This window comes from Podarcis erhardii (assembly GCF_964252035.2).
Source record: "Podarcis erhardii genome assembly, chromosome: 6".
Taxonomy (NCBI): Eukaryota; Metazoa; Chordata; class Lepidosauria; order Squamata; family Lacertidae; genus Podarcis; species Podarcis erhardii.
Window position 1 is genome coordinate 96,203,431 of NC_138510.1, and position 23,874 is coordinate 96,227,304.

The following is a 23,874-nucleotide window of genomic DNA, read 5'->3' on the forward strand; positions in this document are numbered from 1 at the left end:
ATATTTTGTTGGAAGCCGCCCAGAGTGGCTGGGGAAACCCAGCCAGATGGGTGGGGTGTAAATAATAAATAATACATTATCATTATCATTATCATTATCATTATCATTATCATTATCATTATCATTATCATTATATTATTAAAGGGGATTACACAAATTCATGGAGGACAGGACTATCAGTGTTTATTAGTCATGAGGGTTTTATGCTAATGGCAGGATTAGAAGCAGTGTGCCACTTAATACCAGTAACTGAGGAATATACTGGGTGTGGGTGGGTGTGCACACACCCACTTTTGCCATTTGATTGGGTACCCTAGATATCTCATTGGCCAGATTCATCATCATCATCATCATCATTTATTATTTATACCCCGCCCATCTGGCTGGGTTTCCCCAGCCACTCTGGGCGGCTTCCAACCAAATATTAAAATACAGTAATACATCAAACATTAAAAGCTTCCCTAAACAGGGCTGCCTTCAGATGTCTTCTGAAAGTTTGGTAGTTATTTTTCTCTTTGACATCTGGTGGGAGGGCGTTCCAAAGGGCAGGTGCCACTACCGAGAAGGCCCTCTGCCTGGTTCCCTGTAACTTGGCTTCTCGCAATGAGGGAACCGCAAGAAGGCCCTCGGTGCTGGACCTCAGTGTCCGGGTAGAACGATGGAGGTGGAGACGCTCCTTCAGGTATACTGGGCCGAGGCTGTTTAGGGCTTTAAAGGTCAGCATCAACACTTTGAATTGTGCCCGGAAACATACTGGGAGGTCTCGGGGGCCACTCCCAGTCCCCAGTCTAGCTGCCACATTCTGGATTAGTTGTAGTTTCTGGGTCACCTTCAAAGGTAGCCCCATGTAGAGCGCATTGCAGTAGTCCAAGTGGGAGATAACCAGAGCATACACTACTCTGGCAAGGCAGAGACATACACTACTCTGGCAAGACAGTTTTTAGCAGGGTACTTCTTGCATTTCTTTTTGTTAAAAGGGTGCTGGCATGATGTGATAATCTCATTTTTGTTTCTCTGGGGAAGAAGCTTATGAAAGAGGGAGTGGCTGTATGGGCAGTGGCATAGCGTGGGGGTGCAGGGGAGGCCGGCCGCACCGGGCGCAACATCTGAGGGTTAGGGTTAGGGTTAGGGGTAGGGTTAGGGGGCGCAAATCCACGGGTTAGGGGGCGAAAATTACTTGCCTTGCCCCGGGTGCTGACAAACCCACGCTACGCCACTGTGTATGGGACACCAGAGCCTCTCCCCAAGAGCAAGGGAAAGGCTTCCAACATGATGACTGCATATTTTCTGACATATCTCTCTTCGTGGTTTAAAGAGAAACAAGGGATCCAGTTATGGGTGCTTGTGTGACGCTGATAAAAGAGAATTACAAAATAGCAGCGGCTTCTTACTTTTCACATAGAGGCGAATGCCGGAGCAAAAGCCAGCTTTCAGCTAAGTGTTCTCCCTCTGGATAGATGATGAACAACCAGCCGTCTTATTTTCATGCAGCAAGCCTGAATTTGCTAAAATAATATCTGATTCCAGTTGCCCTCTTGGCCGTTGCCATAATGAGCACTTAAACAAATTAGCCGGCTGAGGTTTGAGTCCTTCTCATCTCTATAATGCATCCCCCCCCAGTCCCACCACAATTGTCCGTTTAACCTCGCCTTCACAAATATGTTCAGATGTCATGCCAAGTGCCTGGCAGATGGTTTAGAATAGATGGCCATTACCTTGACTGTCTGCCTTTAACAGATATTAATTACCTTGATACAAACATCCTAGCTGACTTGTGTGATGAAGGTGGCCCTGGGAATGACACACTCCCCTCCGTAGCGAAAGGGTTTTTTGTTGTCATGTGGACAATTAGGATGGTTAAGTTTTAATGTTTCACCCTCTGTTGTTTTTCTGATCATCCTGTCTCCCCTAGACTCTTTTATTAATCTCTTGAAAGATACAGATACCCAGTGGCGTAGCGTGGGGGGTGCAGGGGGGGCCGGCCGCACCGGGCGCAACATCTGGGGGGGCGCACGCTTGCACTCGCAGCTCTCTGCCCCCTACTAAAATCCACGGGTTAGGGGGCGCAAATTACTTGCCTTGCCCCGGGTGCTGACAACCCACGCTACGCCACTGCAGATACCCCATAGGTCTCCACCAGTGATAAAGCACCTTGGGGTGAATCTGAGCTGAAAATCAACTACAGGGGAGAGGGCAAGCTGTCTAGCCCTGACTGCTTTTCCTCTCCTTGGAGTGGCTACCTGCTATGGCTGATGCTGGTTTCCTGTAGAGGAAAGTAACTCCAGTGTCCAGGCAAAGTTTAGTTTCTTCCTCAGAGGAGCCTGGAACAGAGAACAGGGCTGTCTGCTTGCTGGACACCCTTACTCTCTGGTCATTCTGTTGCACTTAGAGGGGCCAGTTTGAGTGAGCCCCCCCCCCGGCTTAATAATTAATCCAGCTTTTACTAATTTGCTGTAATAGGTTATAAAGAGACTGATTTATGCATATATAAATGTACTAATACTGCTGTTTAGTTCACATCAATTATTTTTAAAGATCAACATGTCGTGGGGTTTTGTTTTGTTTTTGACTGAACTACATTTAACAATGTAGAAGATTCAGAGTGTCTCCCATCGGGATTTCCTAGTGGTTGGATCATTACATCATTTCAGTTTTTAGGCAACACAGTATGAAAATATTAAACTTGTACACCACTTTTCTGGGTGACAAGGCTTCGTTGACATGGATTTAGGCTCAATCGCAATCTTCTATAATGGTGTGAACATAAATTGCATAAGGATAGCAAATACCTTTGCTCACTAAAAATCCAATAGAAATGATGAATGGCATGATTTGCTGTTACATGCATAAAGAAATAGTGATCACAAGCTGAATGACTAAATATACAGCCCTCCCCTTTACAGTACCAATCACCTGTTTATATAGATTATGGCTAGATTATCCTTGATCACTTGAATAATAAAAAATAAAAATAAATAAGGCTCTTGCTTATAATTTATCCAAGTGTAAGTCTCTGGTACAGATTTAAACTCAGTTAATTTGCAGTGTTCTCCAGTTTTCGTATCTCTACATACTGCAATATCATGTTGCAAAGCCTCCTTTGTACAGGTTAGTGTTTGTTGCAAATCGTTAGGTGTTTTATGTGTATAATTGTGTTAATGCAAATAGTATTTGGTATCTTAAATTATATACCTTTCTTTTTATCAGTTTTGAAAAACAAGTTTGTTTGTTTGTTTGTTTGTTATCTTGCCCTTTCTTCCAAAGGAGCCCAAGGTGTAACAACAATAGCTCTTAAAAATAGAGGAGCAGGGCTGGACATTTAATTCAGAATTAAGTCAGTCAGTCATTTGCTTGGAATCTGACAATGGAGGCCAGTTTGGTTACACAAGCCCTTTCCACGTATTTCCCACATACAATTGCATATGTGGCCACGTAGCTGAACTGACATGGAATTAGTCGTCTTTGAGATTATCCTGTTCATTTCTCTCCAGCTTGCCGGAGAGAAAATTCCTGAAGGATCATGTCCAGGACTAAGATCCATCTTAATAGCATCCAGATCTCAGCAACTGGGGCATAGAAGGCCTTCCGCAGTACACCAACCTTAAGCCTTGCTAGTTTTGCAGGAGGGGCAACCATTCACTCCTGCCAGTGAACCACACTGATTATGACCTTGAAAAGGACTATCAGTCTCAGCTTTAGCCTAGTTCTGCCGGCACACATTACCTTCAATAGGGAAGGGCCAGGGATACGAGTCCTTGGCATGTTAAATTATGTGATGGGGAATTTGTTGCATTACCCTGAGCAAAGGATACAGCTCATGAATCTATATGATGGGATACCAGATTTAGAGCCAAGAAGGGAAAGAGCTGAAAAAGCACAGATTTCAGGTTCAGAGTTTGAAAGATATTGATGGTCGGCTTGGTTCCCCTGTGTGGCTCCCATTAAGGCCTTGGTTGGGAAGCCATTAACTTTGGCATTAACTTCTAACACCTAGATTAAAAAATAGCCATCTGGAGCCAGGGGTTAATAACAGTAAGGGAAAACACTCGTTACCCTTCAGAATGCAGCGTATGGTGGCATCAGATGTGACCTGATACCTTAGCACCTAATGAACAATGGCCTTTCTAGGCTCCCAGCTGGTTGGGCAGTCAGAATGGCAGCAGATGCTAAGCGTCCTGGCCCTTGAGGAAGGGAAGATGGAGAGGGAAGAGGCGCAGTCCTCACAAAGTGCAGGATGGGAAGTAACACCCATTGGATCAAACTATTATCCTTCTGTCCCTCTTCGCTCTCTCTCCCTCCCAGCTGCCTTTGCATTTGGTGCACTGCTCCACTTCTGAGTGTGCACTGTGGTTCAGTTGAGTCTCATCTGCTTCTGGCTTTGCCCTAGAGCCCTCTGTGGGTGGTTCTACTCTTGCTTCTGCTGAAAGTTAGCCTGTGGTGAGCCGGGACCCTGGGGAACCACAAGCTGAAAGATGCTGATAGTAAGATATGAGAAGGACTTAGCTGCCTTTTTGTGGTCCTTCCGAGTTGTTACATGCTCAGAGGGACAGCAGCATGCCACGCATGGAGGAAACTGATGGGTGAGGGGAGAGTTATACAGTAGGACCTGATGGGAGTAATTCTGTCTCTTGTTTTCTGTGAGTGCCCATCATAGGATTGCACCCGGTGGACTTAGGCACTATCATAAACCATCCTAGAGTTGGCCTCTTCTTCTTTACAAATGTTCTACTATTCTAGCCACCTTACATAAGGAGCAGCCAATGTGGTCCACAATTCACATCACCCCTGACCGTTAGCCATGTTGGCTGGGGCTGATAGGCACTGTGGTCCAAAACACCTGGGAGGGTACCACATTGTCCATTCCTGCCCCGTGGAAGGAACTGAAATCGCTGGGTCCTGGCTGTATCTGGGAAGACGGAATGTGTATTTCCAAAGTTGCATTATGAAACTCGCAAAATTTAGTTGTTATTTTTCTTTAGGAAGGAACTCTTTAACCTGCGCTTCATAATAGGATCCTAGGGCAAGTTACAATATAATTGAGTCCTGTTTCAGAGTTAAGGGAATGGTTATGTTACCTTTCCACCCCGTGAACGCAGGCAGGCATGTAAAAGCAAAATTGCTCCTGGCCTGTTAGCTCATATCAAGAATCAGGATTAAATAAGCAAGATGATAATAGTCTATGCCAAGGGGCCCCACTGGTAGAAACAATAAGACAGGTAGATGAAGCAGCAGACACAGCCCCTGCCCCTGTGTAGTCATGAGCAAAGGCAAAGGGGTGCAAAGCAAGGGTGAAGACTGAAGCTCATCTGCAGCTGAGCATGTCAGCTAGTTGCTTATTTAGTCACTGTGTAGTTTTTATACCTTGCCCTTTCTCTAAGACAGGAATATTGGGTGGCTCACAACACAAAGCATGCAATATAGAATAAATACTGAAATACACAAACAAAATGGGGACGCGGGTGGCACTGTGGTAACCCACAGAGTCTAGCACTGTGGTAACCCACAGAGTCTAGGACTTGCCGATCAGAAGGTCGGCGGTTCAAATCCCCGCGACGGGGTGAGCTCCCGTTGCTCAGTCCCTGCTCCTGCCAACCTGGCAGTTCGAAAGCACACCAGTGCAAGTAGATAAATAGGTACTGCACCAGCGGGAAGGTAAACAGCGTTTCCGTGCGCTGCTCTGGTTTGCCAGAAGCGGCTTAATCATGCTGGCCACATGACGCGGAAGCTGTACGTCGGCTCCCTCGGCCAATAAAGCGAGATGAGTGCCGCAACCCCAGAGGTCAACCCCTAATGGTCAGGGATCCCTTTACACAAACAAAATAGGCTGAAATGAAGTACATTTCAAAAGCACAGATCAACAATAATAACTAATCAGCAGCATCTGCTCCAGAATCAACATCAACTTAAGACCCGGAACAGATAAGCCTGTTTGCAACGTGCTCCTGAGTGGAGCTAATGTGGTGGGCAGCTGGATGATCACTCAGACTAGTGAGCAAACTTAACCTGTGGGAAAGGGAGTATCTTCAAACCTTTCCAGAGGCTGTTGAGGCTAATCTTGTCACAGCTCCTGCCTTGGGCCTGAGCTGCATAAGTGGCTCACTGGGTTAAATCCTTGCTGGCATTCCAGCTCAAGGCACCTTCAGAGCTGGCAACGACGAACCAGAGAAGTCCGCCCTCCTTGTGAGTAATGGCTTGTTTGCTGGAGGATCAGAACCTGGAGGGAGAAAGGCCTAATACAGAAAAGTGAGGAAAAGGCAAAACAGATAATAATATTTATTCTTTACAAAGTGCCTCAAAAGCAAGGCACTTATCTGAGAGGATTTTGAGGCAAGAGGATTTGGCAGGACATAAGACAGGGTGTGTGTGTGTCATTTTTAAAGTGGTAATTGAGGGCTGGAGGAAACGTAGCTGACTTCTAACAAGTCACTTGAGGGCAAGAAATGGCGCATCAGCCTGGTTCATGAATTCAAGTGTCAGCCAAAGTCCATATGACGCTCAGCCATCCAATGAAAATCTGCGTATAAACAGGTTGTGCTGCTTTGTGAAGCCATAGTCCAGTCCTTCAGCAGACTTGACCTGGAAAACCCCAAAGAGCTGCCCTGATCTCAAAGACAAGTTCGCATGGATGTGATTACACACACACACTTACAATTTTACATGTGCATCCTTCATCCTGAAGCATCCGGTTCTAGAAAGCCCTGGTCATATCCATCCCTTTAGATCAGGGGTGAGGAACCTCTTTCAGCCCGAGAGCCACCTTCCCCTGTCAATCACCAGAGCAAAAGTGGGCATGACCAGAGGCAGACGAGACAGTAGGCTATGTTCCAGCCATGCAAAAGCATGGAAGAGGGTTTGTGCTGCAGTTCCCTGGCTGTACTGGTCTTCTTCCTTCATCCGCAGAGATCTCAGGCAACACTGAAGACATCCCATTGGTGCGCTGGAGGCAGCAATGGCTGGAAAATGGCACACTCCTCTTCCATATTCACCACCAAGATGGCACGCCCAACCTGCCCGGTTTGGAACCCACAGAAGAACCCCAGAGTGAATCAGCAGAAGAAGAGCTAAGGATCCTTCACATCTCTGTCATGGTAAGTGCAAAATTTGTCACCACAGGTATGTTCGAAGCTGCCTTATATTTCCCAATGCAGTACTGATTCATCTAGCACATTCAGCACTGACTGGCAGTGGCTGTTGAGGGTCTCAGGCAGGTGCCTTTTCTGGCCTTGCCTGGAGATGTGAGAGACTGAACCCAAGACCTTCTGTATGCCTAGGAGTTGCTTTACCACTGAGCTATAGCCTCCCCACCACCATTAACTCTCAGTGCAGTTGCCTTCCATCCCATAATCAGTTATTCCAGACCTCAAGGCTGTTGTGAAAAGGGTAATTTTGAAGTGAAATGCCTGGTGATTAGGTGCAATTGCTACAGAGAACCTGCCTAAAGAAAAGCTGAAAGAAAATATGGCGATCCTTCATCAGTCAAAGCATTTTGAGATACTTTTGAGGGAGCCAAAAGGGTTTCTCTGGGAGGAGCAAAATTCCTTGGAGGTGGTTCTAAACGTCACCAGTTCAACCCTGGATTCAGAGCAAGCCTGAAGGTTCTTCCACAAGCAAAATGAATCACCTGAGGAAATTAAACGAAGCAAGGATCTATTCATATATATTCATATATCCTTGATTTGTTTATTACACAATCATTTACACCATGCGTGCTGCTTATTGTGAACAGTGCCTTGACATGGACACACCATGGTACACGTTTGCCAGAAGTGTCCATAATGAAGGCCACTCTTCATAGCAGGAGTGACTTCAGATGATGCTGAGCCCCAAGTCAGGATGGGCAATGGTCAGGACTCATTTCTCTTTGAGGCTCATTTCTGCTGAAATTGGGAACTGTGGTTTAATGTCAGTTTATTATCCAGGATCTTAAACCACATTCCAAGTGTGGTTTAAGATTTTGGGTGGTAAATGGGCATCAAGCCACAGTTCTCTGTTTTGGGCATAATGGGAAACTGTGGCTTCCACCAACTAGAGCTGGTGCCTGTAACTGGCACATGAAAGAGAGAGGCAAGCAGCAGCTGAGTGGGGGGAGTCTTTGGACCCAAAGCTCATTCTCAGCTCACAGAACTAACATTCACGGGAGCTGGGACTGTCTTGTCTGAACCAGGCTCTTCAGTTAGCTCTTCTTTGGCCTCTTTCTCATGTAACTGTAAGCACTCGTTTAGTGCAAGTGAATGAGCCTCAGTGGGCCTTATTCCTTCATGCTTCCCCATCCTAGATTGCTAAACAAGCCCCCCCCCAAAGGGCCCTAATATTATCAATATTCAGGGGGTGGGTTTCAGTGCCCTTCATACCTCCTTGCCTACCCCTATGACAATCAGAAGAAGAATCAGTTATGCAAAAATAGGCACATTTAATTTACATAAATGAGGCCACTTAGTTCAGTTTCTTTGGTAGTGTAGAACATTTATTTATTTATTAGTACAGAGAGCGCATGGAGCTCAGTATAAGTGGCCACCCCCTGCTGTTTGCCCCCCTTTTCGTCATCAGAGGTGTTGCAGGTCCAAACGGGGAGATTCCTACTGTCTTTAGTAGTTGCTGGTAGAATTATTCTTCAGGAATCTGTATAATACTTTTAAAAAAACATTTAACCTGTTGATTGAGGTGCAAGAATGAGGAGAATGGGATTCATGACCAGGAAGAAAAGAAGATGCCTATCGCTGTGGCTGCCAGAAACTCCTCCCAGATCTTTTCTGGTCTTAGTGCTTTTGGCAAACACCCCCGGCATCACCTTTTCACACACACACACGCACACCAGTAATGCGCTAGGGCAGGGATGTTAAACTCCCACTCACCCAGCCAGCACATCCAATGGTTGTCATGAGTCCCAAGGAGTCATCATGGGGGGCTGGTCAGACCAGGACTTGGGGGAAGGGAGGGGGAGTTGGAGGAGCTGTCTCTTGATGACCCAGAGAGAGGCCCAGTGGCTTGGGGTGGTTTGCATCAGGGACTCAAGAGCCAGAAGAATCTGGGAGAGAGTTACAAATGCGATCCTGGAGAGGGTCTCAGTGGCATAGCCCCCCAACAGTGCCCCCCCCCGACACCACCCAGGTGCACTGTGACCACTTCACTCCCAGCTCCTTTGCCAGCCATGCTTCCAGTCATGGTACCACCGGAGCCCCCCTCTAGCCCATCCTCTCAGGAGGAGTCTGCTGCTCAGTCTGATTCAGAGCTGCTGTGGTCACCTCCTCCATCACCTAGGTCACAGGGACGCCAGTGTAGGTGTGAGCAGACAGCTCAGGTTCAGCCCTTGAGAAGGAGTTCTTGTTTGCTTGCCCAGTTCAGAAGATAGGTCAACTTGCTAAAGTTGTTCTTGCCCCATTTTCATATAATGGCTTGTTAGTTTGCTTAGCTGTGCATACCCTATTTGAACCCTATTTTCCCCCTGCACCATGCTGATCCGAGCCTTAGAGATTTTGGCAGAAACCATGCTCCAAGTTACATCCTTCAGTTACAGCCAGGACAATGGTCATGGATATTGTCAGTTTGAGAACATCTGGAGGGCCACAGGTCCCATCCTTGAAATAGGGTGTGCTTATGTTTCTGATTAGTAGACAGAATTCTGCTCTGGAATAAAGATGCTTGTGGGGCTCAGAAACCAGCGCTTATGAGTGTTGGGAGGAAATGTTTTAGTAATGCTTTTTCAGTTGGGTGCATAGCCTACAGACCTGCAGCTTGCTTGCTTCCTGTTTTGAGTGTGGAAGCTTTGGGAGCTACATTTTCCATACTCCCAGGTGCTAATGGATGACCCACATAAGAATCCAGGGTTTAAAGATGAGGCCTCCACTTCTGCCAGCAGCCTTCCCTGCCCCTGCTTCATGAGGGTGGGCCATGGGCCATTGGAGACAACCAGCAACATCTTCCATGTTGGAGAAGGCTGTGACCATGCTAGCTCATCAAGTCAAAGGAGACTTAGATTGGCTCTTAATAGGCTTGGGCTTTCAGAACAGGGAATCGTTTTCAGCACTCTTTTCTCACTGTCATGAGCTTCAGCAGCACCACTAATGTTAGCTGCACAGACTGGCAGCATTCCCCAGGGTTCCAGGCCTATCTGGAAGTGCCAAGGATTGGATCAGGGGCCTTCTGAAGGCAAAGCACCGAGTTACAACTCTTCCCTAAATTGACCTATGTCATATTCTGTCCAGATACCATATTGCTTTCTCTCTCTTTTGGTCCATTTGTCATTCAGCTCCTGTTTCAGCACCCAACAGCTGCCCAGGCTTCACACCTAGAGTGGTGGGTCAACAACAGCAGGAGATCAATCCTTTCCAAGAATGCCCTGGTTTTATTCTAAATAAAGAGCTGGGACTCAAGCCTGGCAGTGGCTGTGTGCATCTCCTGGCTCTTGCCCAAGGCAGGACTTCAGAAAACTTGGTTAGGAAGCCTCCTAACATCCGTAGGCCAGTGAGAAATCATGCTTGTCTTCCCCTCCTCCATCCACATGAGCGGAACTGAATCTGACAGCATGCTACATTTCAGATTCCTCTTCCACCACCGCTACCAACCACCTCACTTTCTTGAGCATACAGAGCCTGGAGTCTTGGAGGTGCAATCCTATTGTTGTAAGACAAAGGGCACTTCCAGGACGGACACTCGTCCATCCTGATTCGTTTGCAGGGAGGAGAGATGATATTGCATCAAAGCACCTGCTGCCTGAATCTGCTATCACACTATTTCCTGTCATTTTCCTTTATTGGGAAAAAACAACAAACCCCAATGTTTTGGAGAGGCAGGATTGTTGCGCAAAACTTCCCAATCTGCTATAATTATGCAATGTGAATTTGCTGGTATGTGACTGAACCCCAACCCAAAATAGTAACAGTCTGGAAGAATCTCTCCTCCCTACATCCTGACCCCCACAGGCTGGTTTCTTCACATAAACTTTTAAAAAGGGAAAGCAGGAGGCGGGGGGGGGGGGGGAGGGGAGAGGAGGAGGCGGGGAAGCCAGTCAGAGATAAAATTCAATGGATGCCAATAAGGAAAGGAAACAAAAGATCAATGTTGGCGAGGTAGACTTTTCTTTTTTAAGCGATGTTGAAGAATTGTGCAATTCCTTTTGCCAGCAGAAGATAATTAGCTGGAGACAATGTGTCGTCAGGCTGCGCTGATACTGAGGACGGGGCTGTTTAATGAAGCCTGCCTTAATGTGAATGTCAATATCTCTCCCAGATTGCTGCCGGGGGCTAGCTCTCTCCCTTCATGTTTTGTTTTTGATTAGTCCTGGAGAAAAATTAATAAGCGGCAAAAACAAAACAGTAAAGAGCAGCTAGAGCCTCTTTTCCCTAGACACTGCCTATTGACTATCAGATAGAACCCTAAGTTGTGGGTCGGATCCTCTACTTGAGTAAATGGCAGTAGGCTCCTTGGGCCAGAGTGTTGAATTGCACCATGCTTCTAGAGGTTTGCTCATTTACTGGACTTCCTGTATTTGCTGCCTCACATAGGCAAAGGTACCATTCTCTCCTCAGCCTCTCCATCTGTAAAATGGGTGTAATACTATGGGGCTTGTTAGCCTCATTGAGGAGCTGTTTCTGAGCCAAGAAGTGCAATCCTAACCTGCAATTCCCCTGCCTGAAGAGGGTTGGAAAGGAGAGCAGGTGCTTCTCCACCGAGAGAGAAGCATGTCTGCCACAGAGGCCATCACTATGTCCAAAGACAGCTCCCTGGGGTGAAGAGCTACTGTAACGGGGTTGGGGGTTGTTTGTGCGTAAGGCGCAAACTGCTCCGAGCTGAGTAGTTTGGTTAAAACTTTCCCCTGGCTGGAGAGTCAGTACTCCGTGACTGTCTCAATCACTGGCAGAATCCGTCAGTGGGCGTTTCCTGAATTTCTTCCAACATAGAAGTTCTTTCACACCCAATCGCCACCTAGCTTCTCTGCGAGGCAGCTTTCTGCGCAGAGCAGGCATTCCCAGAGGAGGTCCCCTGCTCTCCCCGCTGGCTTCACTGGAAGAGTCCTGGAGCCTTCCCTCTGAAGCTCCCTCACTCCCCTTTCTCCCTAGTCTATTTCCTTCCCCAGCGGAAGCTTCCCCTCTCTCCTTGCTGGTTCCCTCTCCAGCGTCATTAGGGAGCCTTATCTCCACCCTTGGCTCCGATGGCAGTTCCCTGACAGCTACTGCTGATGGTTCTCTGATGAAACAGGCACCCAGGATCAGCCTGCCCCTCTAGTCCAGCCTGGAGCTGCTGCAACTAATCCCTTCCCCACTGAAATCAACTGAGGGATCAAAATCAGCCCTCCATACCCTGCTGCCCCGACTGATGTGAACCCACAGGGCTTTGGATGTGGCAGTGGATCCACCAGATCCATTTCCTACTCAGATCTCCAGCAAAATACAGGGACTTATGCTAAAGCGGCAATGTGAGAACCACGGGGCACACACTGTCCCGAGGTTCTAGAAGAAAGGGCAGAATTAAAAAATGTGCAGTGCTAGCCCAACGATGAGGCAGAAATGAGTCCATCGTCTCAGGCGGCATGAGTGTGGGAGTGCCAAATTGATACTCCTCCAACCCCCCTCCCCTTGCAAGCCTCATTACTGGGCAGGCTGATTGGCTGGCTAGCTTTAAGTGGCCCTGGCCTTGAAAAGATAATACAATAATGCACGCGAGCACTTTTGGGGGGGGGGCTTTATAAATATTAACTATATTGTTTGCTGCCACTTGGATTCTTACCTCCATCTTACCTACTTCTCTTTTAATGGAAGAGCTTTAGATACTTGAAAACTGTTGCCATGTCCCCCTTAAATCTTATTTTGTCTAAGCTAAGCATTTCCTGTTTCGGCAGTCTTTCCTCAGTCATCATTTGTTCTCAACTTGTTTATCAGCTTTCTGATCACTGCTGAATTCTCTGGAAACTGCCTGCATCGTTTTCAAAGTGCGGCAACCAAAGCAGACAGTGCACTCTGGACTCCATGTCACCACAGCATTCAAATGGAACTTACTCCCTGAAAGATGTATATTGTTGTTGTTGGCCTCCGTCTGACTCAGGAGGCAATGGAGTGTGCCTCCGGGGGTGACTTCAAACCACTGCATTTGAAGCACTGATGCGACCTCTGTGGGTCACAGTGTTTATGGAGATCCTGGGCTGCCCAGATTGCAAGACTCCCCCCCCCCCAGCCTCCCAAAGGAAAGCAGGGCAATATGTTTGGCACCAGCTTGTTCTCCAGAGTTGGCAAAAGGAGGCATACAAGGCGCCATCTTAGGGACTCCACTCTGAATTTGTGTAGGGTTTACTCCTTAGCCTTTTCTTCTCCCGAAGATGTCTCGTAAGGCAGTGGAAGTTTAGGCTCAGTTTTCCTTCTCCTAGATGGGTTACCTTCCCAGGTTGATAAGCCCCATCTACCTCTTCAACGTATACAGACAACTCCCCATTTGTGAGGGGTTGCATTCCAGGTCATCGTGCATGCCAGTGAAGCCTCTTCCACTTAGACCAGTGATGGGAAACCTGTGGCCCTCCAGATGTTGGACTCCATCACCCCTAATTATTGGCTTTACCGCCTGGGGCTGCCCATCTGGAGAACCATGGGTTTCTCCCTCCCTGGTTTAGGACATGGGTAGCCAATAGGGTAGGGACGCGGGTGGCGCTGTGGGTTAAACCACAGAGCCTAGGACTTGCCGATCAGAAGGTTGGTGGTTCGAATCCCTGTGACAGGGTGAGCTCCCATTGCTCGGTCCCAGCTCCTGCCAACCTAGCAGTTCAAAAGCACATCAAAGTCAAGTAGATAAATAGGTACCGCTCCGGCGGGAAGGTAAACGGCGTTTCCGTACGCTGCTCTGGTTTGCCAGAAGCAGCTTAGTCATGCTGGCCACATGACCCGGAAGCTGAACACTGGCTCCCTCGGCCAATAAAGCGAGATGAGCGCCGCAACCCCAGAGTCGGTCACTACTGGACCTCATGGTCAGGGGTCCCTTTACCTTTTACCTAGCCAATAGGGTACCCTCTAGGTCAGGGGTCAGCAACCTTTTCCAGCCATGGGCCAGTCCGCCGTCCCTCAGACCATGTGGTGGGCTGGACTATATTTTTTTTTGGGGGGGGGAATGAATGAATTCCTATGCCCTACAAATAACCCAGAGATGCATTTTAAATAAAAGCACACATTCTCCTCATATAAAAACACACTGATTCCCAACCATGGGCTGGATTGAGAAGGCGGTTGGGCTGCATCCGGCCCCCGGGCCTTAGGTTGCCTACCCCTTCTGTTGATTAAGATTCATCAGTCCCATCCAGCATGGTCAATGGTCAACAATTATGGAAGCTTCCGTCCACAACATCTGCCAGCCCTTCTCACTGAGCCCAGCCCTTCAAGACAAACAACCTTGGCTTGGAAACATGGGAATGTTTGCCCTCATCTTCCTTTCTTTTGTAGCCTTAAACTAGGGGTTGCAAACCTGTGACCCTCCAACTATCACCAGTCTGACCCAGCATGGCTAATGGTCAGAGGGCACTGTGTTGGCTCCCCCTGACTTTGACTCTCTCTCCTAAAACCATATGCTCTTGTCTAGTGATTTCTGAAGTGGCACTTCAGGCTCAGGTGGGGATTCACATTGAAAACAGAAAAGCCCCACTACGTATTAAAAACTGGCGTGTCAGGAAGAAGGCTTCTCTAGCCTAGCCTTTTCTATGACAGCTTGTTTTCTAGGTGCAAGTCCTCTGGAGGAGCATTCAGTCATGCGAGCCATCGCCTGCAGTCTTGACACGGGATTAGCACCCAGTGAGAGCTAGCGGTTCATCTTTCTCTGGTTGAAAAAGTCTTTCCTCTTAAAAAAAATCTACTTTCACACATCCTTTTAAAATTTTAACCAAAAGTAGTTGTTTTTATCCAGAAGGCTCCCCTAGAGCATCATTATCTGCCATGGTTTGGAGAATTCCATGCAAGTTAGAAAGGACAAGAAATCTGTGATTATATTCTGGATCTATCAATGAAACCACCCACACCGGTTCTTTTGGGTTACCATTAGAATGAGAGTCATTGGTTTTATGTGGGTGGTAATTTTGGTCCAGAATAAATGTGTGGCATTTGTGGGAGAATATTTGCATTTTTTAAAAGTGTAATGAGCTGTTGCTAGGTGACAGTGCTCGGCCATTGTGACTTACACCAATCACCCAATGAAAGCCTGTGTACGTGGGATTCTTTTGCAAAATTAGAGTGCACCTAAAATGACCTTTCATGCTCAAGTCTCATTGCTGGATCAGACTGAATTTGAAAAGGAGAGAAAAATATCCTATTGTGGTTGCATTTTTACAGAATTATCAAGAGACACTTGATGCATTTATTTTGCATTTTTGAAAGTTCTAAGCACAAGTGGGTGGCATCAAAATGCTGTTCAGGAGCATTTTACTGAATTATTACACAAAAACTTGGGTTCTTTGCTCATTTCCCCCCTTTTGTCTTATTAAAATGAAAAGCCACCAACTGCAATTGATTGAATGAAGCGACACACTTGCCATTTGACATTCTCTGTTTCATTATGGGTGGATGTGTTCTTATCTCTGAGATTTCAGAATGAAATTTGGTACTCATGTTTCAGTCCCTGTTCAACCTCCATGCCCATTTCAAAGGTTGAGGGAAGTAAATGCAAAATATGCAAAATATATTGTAATATTGTTATTGGAGCTGGTGAAGGCATCCAAGGTGCAATTGAGTGATTCATGCTCAAACCTCAACTCAACCCTCACTCCTGTTTTCAAGGAAGCAGGAAAGGAAAGAAACACCTTGTGGTGTGACTTGAGGTCCACAAGTGTGCTTACCAGTTTTCCCACGGCAAGTGCCTCTTTAGTCAGGCAAGGGAGAGGCCGGGGTTCCTTGTGCAAGGCCTTGAAACATATGGCTGGTTTTTAAGGCCTCCAAAGTCATTGTGAAGTCTGTTTTTCCTGCTTTCTGAGTGCCTCCAAAGCTTAGTGTGATACTGGAGGCAACAGGACCTTGCCCCTCCCTCCAAGTTGGGGTGGGGATAGGGTAGAGTTGGTGGCAACCACAAGTTTTGGCTATTTGCTGGTGGTAGTAGCATTGTGGTGATTTCAGGGTGCATGAAAAGGAGCATAAACAGGAGAGAGCTTACCAATGGTGGTGATTACTTTCTGCTGTCACTGGTGTCATCAAAATCGAAAGAACGACTAGCATTAAGGAAAAATGGTGACCACCAGCAGTAGGGAGCATGTTCAACAAAGCTTCCAAATACAGTGGTACCTTGGTTTACAACCATAATCTGTTTGTAAACCAAAACAGGTTGTAACCCAAGGCGCGCTTTCACCAATGGGGTCTCCAAAAGAAATTTGTTCGTAACCCCCCCCCCCAAAAGGGTTGTAATCCAAAAAAAAAGGTTGCAAACCAGGACACACACTTTTGGGTTTGACGTGTTTGTAATCCAAGCCAAATTACCACTTTCTGAAAACCACAGGAGGGGAAAGTGCTTTTGTCCTCATGTTCTTCTTCTTGGCTTCCCTCAGACATCTGCTTGGCCACTGTGAGAACAGGATGTTGGACTACATTGGCCATTGTCCTGATCTATCAGCCTCTTCTTATGTTCTTAAATAGGTGGTGGCCACATCTCCAGAAAACAAGAGGAGGGCAAGGTTTTGTGAAGGCTTCTGGTCCTTCCCAGTCCCCCCTCATTAACTTCCTGTCCAGCCCTAATCACGATTGATACCTAATCAGATACACACCTGTATCTGTGGGAATGTTCAGGGATGCAGGAGAGGATATATTGTCTGATTATGGCCTTTCCAACATGTGTTAGCAAGTTCACAATTTAGCAGAGCAACATCCCCCTTTTTAAACTTGCAGCAGATGCGTTTGCTCAGGCTCGCTAAAGCCTCTAATAACTGTTCTGGTATGTTCCCCTAATTCCCTCATAAAAGATAAGACACGACACAGTCTTCTATAAAAGTATAAAAAGGTTTACTCACACATCATTCTGTTCACAATAGGATCCCAGAAGGCAGACCTAGCTTAGAAAAGTAACATATACCTAGAAACTATCTCATAAGAAGACAGTCCCTTTGTCCTGTCTTGGCTGGAAGCATCTTTGGCTAAGCAGATGTTGCTTCTTCGATGCATGCAGTCAAAAAGAGAGAGATGGCTGCCCTGCCCTGTGCTTTTATCGTTACCCGCACAGGTGAGGCCATGCCCACCTCTAGTCACATGCAGAGGAAGTCTGTCCCAGCCCAGAAGGAAACAGGAAGTTTACCTGCTGGCTGGACAAACATTCCTCCCCATGTGTAAACATGTTCACTCTAGGAATGTTGTACTTGACTGCTCTTGTGTTTCACATCCCACAGGATCTAGGTGTTATATTGAAGGGAGTGTGGTGGGGAGAAGAGATGCCACATGCTATATCATCCCAATACCTGAAACAAAAGGGTTCTAAAATGTTCTGCTTTGCTAGTTGTAAGCTGCCCAAAGCTTTAGAAACAGGGCAGGTCCAAGTGGGAACCTGAAATGTAATGTTGCAGTGTCCTTGAAGTTATGTAAATTCTAACAGGATGCTAACATTTGGGGCCGGACCAGCACCAAGCTGTTCACTCATTCTTGAACCTTAAGAAAGTAGAGCCATGTTGCTGTAACATTATACCACTCAGCGAATGGACTTCCGGTCGGCGCCAGCGTTTGATGGCGGTCCTAGCCTCGAGCTCCGAGGCAGGACTGCTCCGTAAGTTCGGGTCTTACCCGCTACGGCAAGCGGGGGACCCCTAAAATCACAGGCGCTGAAGCCTGTGAGCAAGGAGATTCGGTGGGCACCTTTGCGCCCCCCCGGCATCGTGAAAGAGCCTTTTTAAAGGCTCCGGAGCGGCATCGGGGTGAGCGCGGTGCTGAGGATCGCTACCCAGCTTACGGAGTGAAGCCGCGTCGCCATTAACGGAGAGCGCCGATTCCTTTCTGAAACTAAAGATTGGCAACAACAATACCCGTGAGTAAGAACGCAAATTTAAAACGGGACTTAAAAATCTAGAAGATTTGGCTGAAAATGGGAAGGCAAAAATTAAGGAAGTCAGCCTCCCGGATCTGCATGATTAACGGAGCAATGAAAAGACTGAGCTGTGTTTAAATGGACTTTCCTTTTAACTCTTATTAAACCAGACATCGAAAGGATCTCCCCCCTGTAGTGCAGGAGAAGGGGGGGAGGAAACAGAATTAATTTAACCTGCAAAAGAAAGGGATAAGGAATAAAAAACCTCTGCTGCTGACACTTCTGGTCAGGCTGCCGGAGCAGCGATCGCCTGAAAAAGGAACTGTCAAGTGAGCTGTCAAAAGGATAATGGTTACAAAATAAGACTTATTTGAAACATATTAACGGGACTTTGGTGGATTACAATTTTAACAGTAAAGTGCTACAAATTAAAGACTCTTAGTGGGACTTTTGCCTTTGGACTTTCTGTTTCTTTGTTGTGGGTGCCTTTGGATGGTTACAATTTCCTCCTCTAGAGGGCTTTAGTTGCATTACGGCGTATCCAGCGGGATTTTCCATTTGCAACTTTCCTGTGTGAATGACCTTGAGTTATGAGCAACCCGCCAGAAGAGATTTCAACAAGAAGTAAAACAAAGCAGGCTCAAAAACAAGCTCAAAAAAGAGGCTCTTTATCAGGAGCAGCAGCTGCACAAGAAAAAATAACAGCAGCATCAATGGAGTCAATGACACAGGCTCTGCTCAAAATAAATCAGTCACTAGAAGTACTCACCAAGCAATCTGCAGAACTTACTAAACAGTCTACAGAGAACTCTAAGAAACTGACGGAGTTGACAACAAGACTAGACCTGAACACAACAACAATCTCATCTAATACAGATTCTATAAACCGTTTGGTTCAAGAGTCTACGGAAACAAGGAGAATAGCTGAGAGTGCTAGGTCTACTGCCGAAGAAACCAAAGGAAAGTTTGCGCCTATTGCAAAAAAAGTACATGAACATGATACAGCATTAGCCCTACTAGAACTGGAAAGGAAAAGCAAGAACCTGAAATTAAGACTGGTTCCAGAAGAGGAAGAGGACAAGCTTGGGGAATTCCTCTCAGATAAATTTCAAGACTTTTGGAATGATGAGTTAGATGGAGAAGAAGATGAATTTGTGATAACCTCAGCCTTTCGGATTGGCAGGAAGCAAGGGAAGAAGCCAAGAGACTGTTTAATTACCCTGGGATCAAAGGAACAAAGAGACAAAATACTGAACCTACATTTCCAGAAGGCCTTGGTCATTAAAAATTCTCAGATCCAGATTTTCAAGGATATTCCTAAATATTCTTTGGAGGTTAGATCTCAATTTAAAGAATTAGTTGATCTACTTAAACAGAATAACATCCCATTCAGGTGGGAATTTCCACAAGGGCTGTCCTTTAACTTTAAAGGGAAGAAAATTAAAATAAAAACAAACCAGGATAAAGAACTCTTTTTGGAAAGAAATCAAGAGGATCTTCAGAAAGGAACTGTTAGTGAGGGGGAAGTACTGGACATTTCAAATCTATCATTCGGACTGAACCGAGCACCGACCGAGGAGGAACAACAACTTGGTGCAGTCGGTGGAAGAGCTACTCAGTAACAAAAATGTCTCTGCAACTCTTCAGCTGGAACTGTAATGGTTTGAACCACCCTCGAAAAAGGGGCCAAGTATTCCATCTATTAAAGAAGGAACATCTAGATGTAATCTGTCTACAAGAAACTCACATTGCCAGGATACATAGAAAACTTTTAACAAACAAGAGATTAGGACAAGAATTTATTTCATCAGATAGAGTTAAGAAAAGAGGAGTTGTGATCTATGTTAAGGAAAAATTTGAACCAAAACTGATCTTTAAGGATGACCAAGGAAGATACCTGGCAGTGGAAATTCAAATTCATGGAGAAAAGATTTTGATTGTTGGAGTTTATGCACCAAATGAGGGGAAGGCTGAATTCTTCAAGAAGTTGCACGAGACTTTAATGGACTTTTTGGATTTTAAAATTATAATGATGGGTGATATGAATGGAGTTGTCTCCACAAACATGGACAAGGCCCAAAGACAAACAATATCTAATGATGGAAGACTACCAAAGACATTCTTTGAACTGACTGACACTATGGACCTGATTGACATTTGGAGAACTAGGAACCCTCTGGAAAGGGAGGGGACCTTCTTCTCTGAAGCAAAAATGACATGGACTAGAATTGATCAAATATGGACTTCTAGTAATCTGGCATCAAAAGTTAAAAAAATAGAAATCTGCCCAAAGACCTGTTCTGACCACAATGCTGTCAAGATGGAAATGAAACTGACAACAGCTGGAACCTTTAGATGGAGAATGAATGACACCCTCTTTGGAGATGAGGAAATTTGCAAAAAGGCCCAAAAAACACTTAAAGACTACTTCGAGATTAACATGAGATCAGACACCGAAAAAAGAGTTATTTGGGATGCAAGTAAAGCCGTGATGCGTGGCTTCCTAATACAACAGAATTCAATAAAGAGGAAAAAACAGAATGAGAAGAAAGAGAAAATTTGGAATCTAATAAAAGAAGGGGAGAAGAAATTGAGATCTAAGCCTAAATCTCATGAGATATTAAGAGAAATAAAATTCTATCAAACACAATATATGGAATTGATGAATCAGGAAATAGAATGGAAAATTAAACAAATGAGACAAAAGACTTTTGAGTCCGCAGACAAATGTGGGAAGCTACTGTCTTGGCAACTGAAAAAGAGGCAAAAATTGAATACAGTGACATCACTCGAAGTAGATGGGAAGTCTATTAATAAACCAAATGAGATAAGTAATTGTTTTCAAAGTTTCTTCAAGAAATTATACAAACAAGGGCCAAAAAACGAACAGGAGATAGAAGAATTTATTGGAAAATACGGCCTACCAAAAATCTCTGAAGATAATAGAAGGAGTTTGAATGAGAAAATTACAGATCAAGAAATAGAGAGTGCCATTCAGGATATGCAGCTGGGAAAATCACCAGGACCAGATGGACTAACCGCGAGATATTATAAAGTACTGAAGGATTGGTTAATACAACCATTGAAAGAAGTCTGCAATCAAATTTTGGAAGGGAAAAAGGCTCCCGAATCGTGGAAGGAAGCATTCATCTCACTTATACCGAAGACAGAAACTGAGAAACATCAAGTTAAGAATTACCGCCCTATATCACTCTTGAATGTGGATTATAAAATCTTTGCAGACATTTTAGCAAAAAGATTCAAAAAAGTTTTGTTAGAGGAGATTCACAGGGACCAAACAGGCTTTCTACCAGGCAGGCAATTGTCAGACAATGTGAGGAATATTATAGACATTTTAGAACTTTTGTTTTTTTTTTTTATAATAATTTTTATTAATTTTACAACATAAACAAAAAACAAACAAACATAATGCGACTTCCCCAAACCTCCCCTTCACTGCATCCAAATTTCAAAATTTTTAGCAATTCTTCATCCCATTTTTATATTTAATTCTCTTTAAAAAGAGTTTCTGCTTTATAAATTTCGATTTATAGCTGTAATTCTTTGTGTCCAATCCCCTGACATCTTAACATTCCGAAATTTTACAACAATTTTTAAGATAGATTTTAAATTTTTTCCAGTCCTCCTCCACTGTCTCTTTCCTCTGGTCACGGATTCTGCCGGTCATCTCTGCCAGTCCCATAAATTCAGTCACCTTGGTCTGCCATTCTTCCAGAGTAGGTAATTCTTTAGTCTTCCAATACTTCGCCAAAAGGATTCTTGCTGCTGTTGTTGCGTACATAAAAAAGGTCCTATCTTTCTTTGGTACCAATTGGCCGACCATGCCCAGGAGAAAAGCCTCCGGTTTCTTTACAAATGTCCACTTAAGGATTTTCTTAATTTCATTATAGATCATTTCCCAGTAGGCCTTAATCTTTGGGCAGGTCCACCAAAGGTGATAAAAGGTTCCTTCACATTCATTACACTTCCAGCAATTGTTATTGGGCAAATGATATATCTTTGCAAGCTTGACTGGGGTCATGTACCACCTATAGATCATTTTCATTATGTTCTCTTTCAGGGCACTACATGCCGTAAATTTAATACCTGTGGTCCATAACTGCTCCCAGTCAGCAAACATAATATCATGACCAATATCTTGTGCCCACTTAATCATGGCTGATTTAACCGTTTCATCTTGTGTGTTCCATTTTAGCAGCAGATTATACATTCTAGACAAATTCTTAGTATTGGGTTCTAGCAATTCTGTTTCTAACTTTGACCTCTCCTTCTGAAATCCTAGTTTTCTGTCCTGCTTAAAAGTTTCATTAATCTGGTAGTAATGTAACCAATCTCGGACTTTAGGTTTCAATTTCTCAAAACTCTGTAGTTTCAACTTTTCACCATCATATTCTATAATTTCACAATATTTTGGCCAGTCTGTATCCATGTTCAATCTTTTTACCGCCTTAGCTTCCATTGGTGACAGCCACCTGGGGGTTTTACTTTCAAACAAATCTTTATATCGATTCCATACATTATACAATGCTTTCCTAATAATATGATTTTTAAAATTTCTATGTACCTTTACCTTGTCATACCATAAATATGCATGCCAACCAAAGCTATTATCATAACCTTCCAAGTCCAGAATATCTGTATTCTCAAGAAGTAGCCATGGTTTCAGCCAGCAAAAAGCTGCTGCTTCATAATAAAGTTTTAAGTCCGGCAGGGCAAAGCCCCCTCTATCCTTTGCATCAGTCAAAATCTTAAATTTAATTCTGGGTTTTTTGCCCTGCCAGACAAATTTAGATATATCTTTCTGCCACTTCTTGAAACAGTCCATCTTATCTAAAATTTGCAATGTCTGGAACAAAAACAACAATCTCGGCAATACATTCATCTTAATTACAGCAATTCGGCCTAACAAGGAAAGTCTCAATCTTGACCATGTATCGAAATCTTTCTTCACTTCAGCCCAGCATTTCTCATAGTTATCTTTAAATAGGTTCACATTCTTAGATGTTAAATTCACCCCCAGATATTTTACCTTTTTAGTAATTTCCAAACCAGTTTCTCTTTGAAAACTGTCTTTTTCCCCCACCGTAAGATTTTTTTCCAACACCTTTGTCTTGTGTTTATTCAATTTAAAACCTGCTACCTGACCAAATATTTCAATAAGTTCCAGAACTCTTTTTGTGCTAGTTTCTGGCTGTTGTAATGTCAAAACTAAGTCATCTGCAAATGCTCTTAGCTTATAATGTTTAGTTCCGACCTGTATACCTTTAACCAGCTGGTCTCTTCTAATCATATTAAGGAAAACCTCCAGTACCGATATAAACAATAGAGGGGAAATTGGGCATCCCTGTCGTGTCCCTTTCTCTATTGGAATTTCATCCATAACCATACCATTTACAATAAGTTTAGCCTTTTGCTCAGAATAAATTGCACTTATACCATTTTCAAAGTTCTTGCCTACCCCCATTCCTTGGAGATTCCTCTTCATAAAGCTCCAACAAATATTGTCAAAGGCTTTCTCTGCATCCACAAAAATCAAAACAGCTTTTCTATTTATATCAGTTTCCAAAAGTTCTAGAATATCTATAATATTCCTCACATTGTCTGACAATTGCCTGCCTGGTAGAAAGCCTGTTTGGTCCCTGTGAATCTCCTCTAACAAAACTTTTTTGAATCTTTTTGCTAGAATGTCTGCAAAAATTTTATAATCCACATTCAAAAGTGATATAGGGCGGTAATTCTTAACTTGATGTTTCTCAGTTTCTGTCTTTGGTATAAGTGAGATGAATGCTTCCTTCCACGATTCGGGAGCCTTTTTCCCCTCCAAAATTTGATTGCAGACTTCTTTCAGTGGTTGTATTAACCAATCCTTCAATACTTTATAATATCTCGCAGTTA

At 44.6% G+C, this 23,874-nt stretch overlaps 1 protein-coding gene across 2 annotated transcripts in view; it reads left to right on the forward strand.

The window, feature by feature from the left end:
• Positions 1-23,874, forward strand: part of ASTN1 (astrotactin 1) — a 246,493-nt gene that overhangs the window by 77,562 nt on the left and 145,057 nt on the right. For both annotated transcript variants that reach the window (XM_081865108.1, XM_081865109.1), the window contains exon 2: positions 6,901-7,088. In XM_081865108.1, coding sequence (XP_081721234.1) covers positions 6,901-7,088 — 188 coding nt within the window. The remainder of the gene's footprint in view (positions 1-6,900; positions 7,089-23,874) is intronic.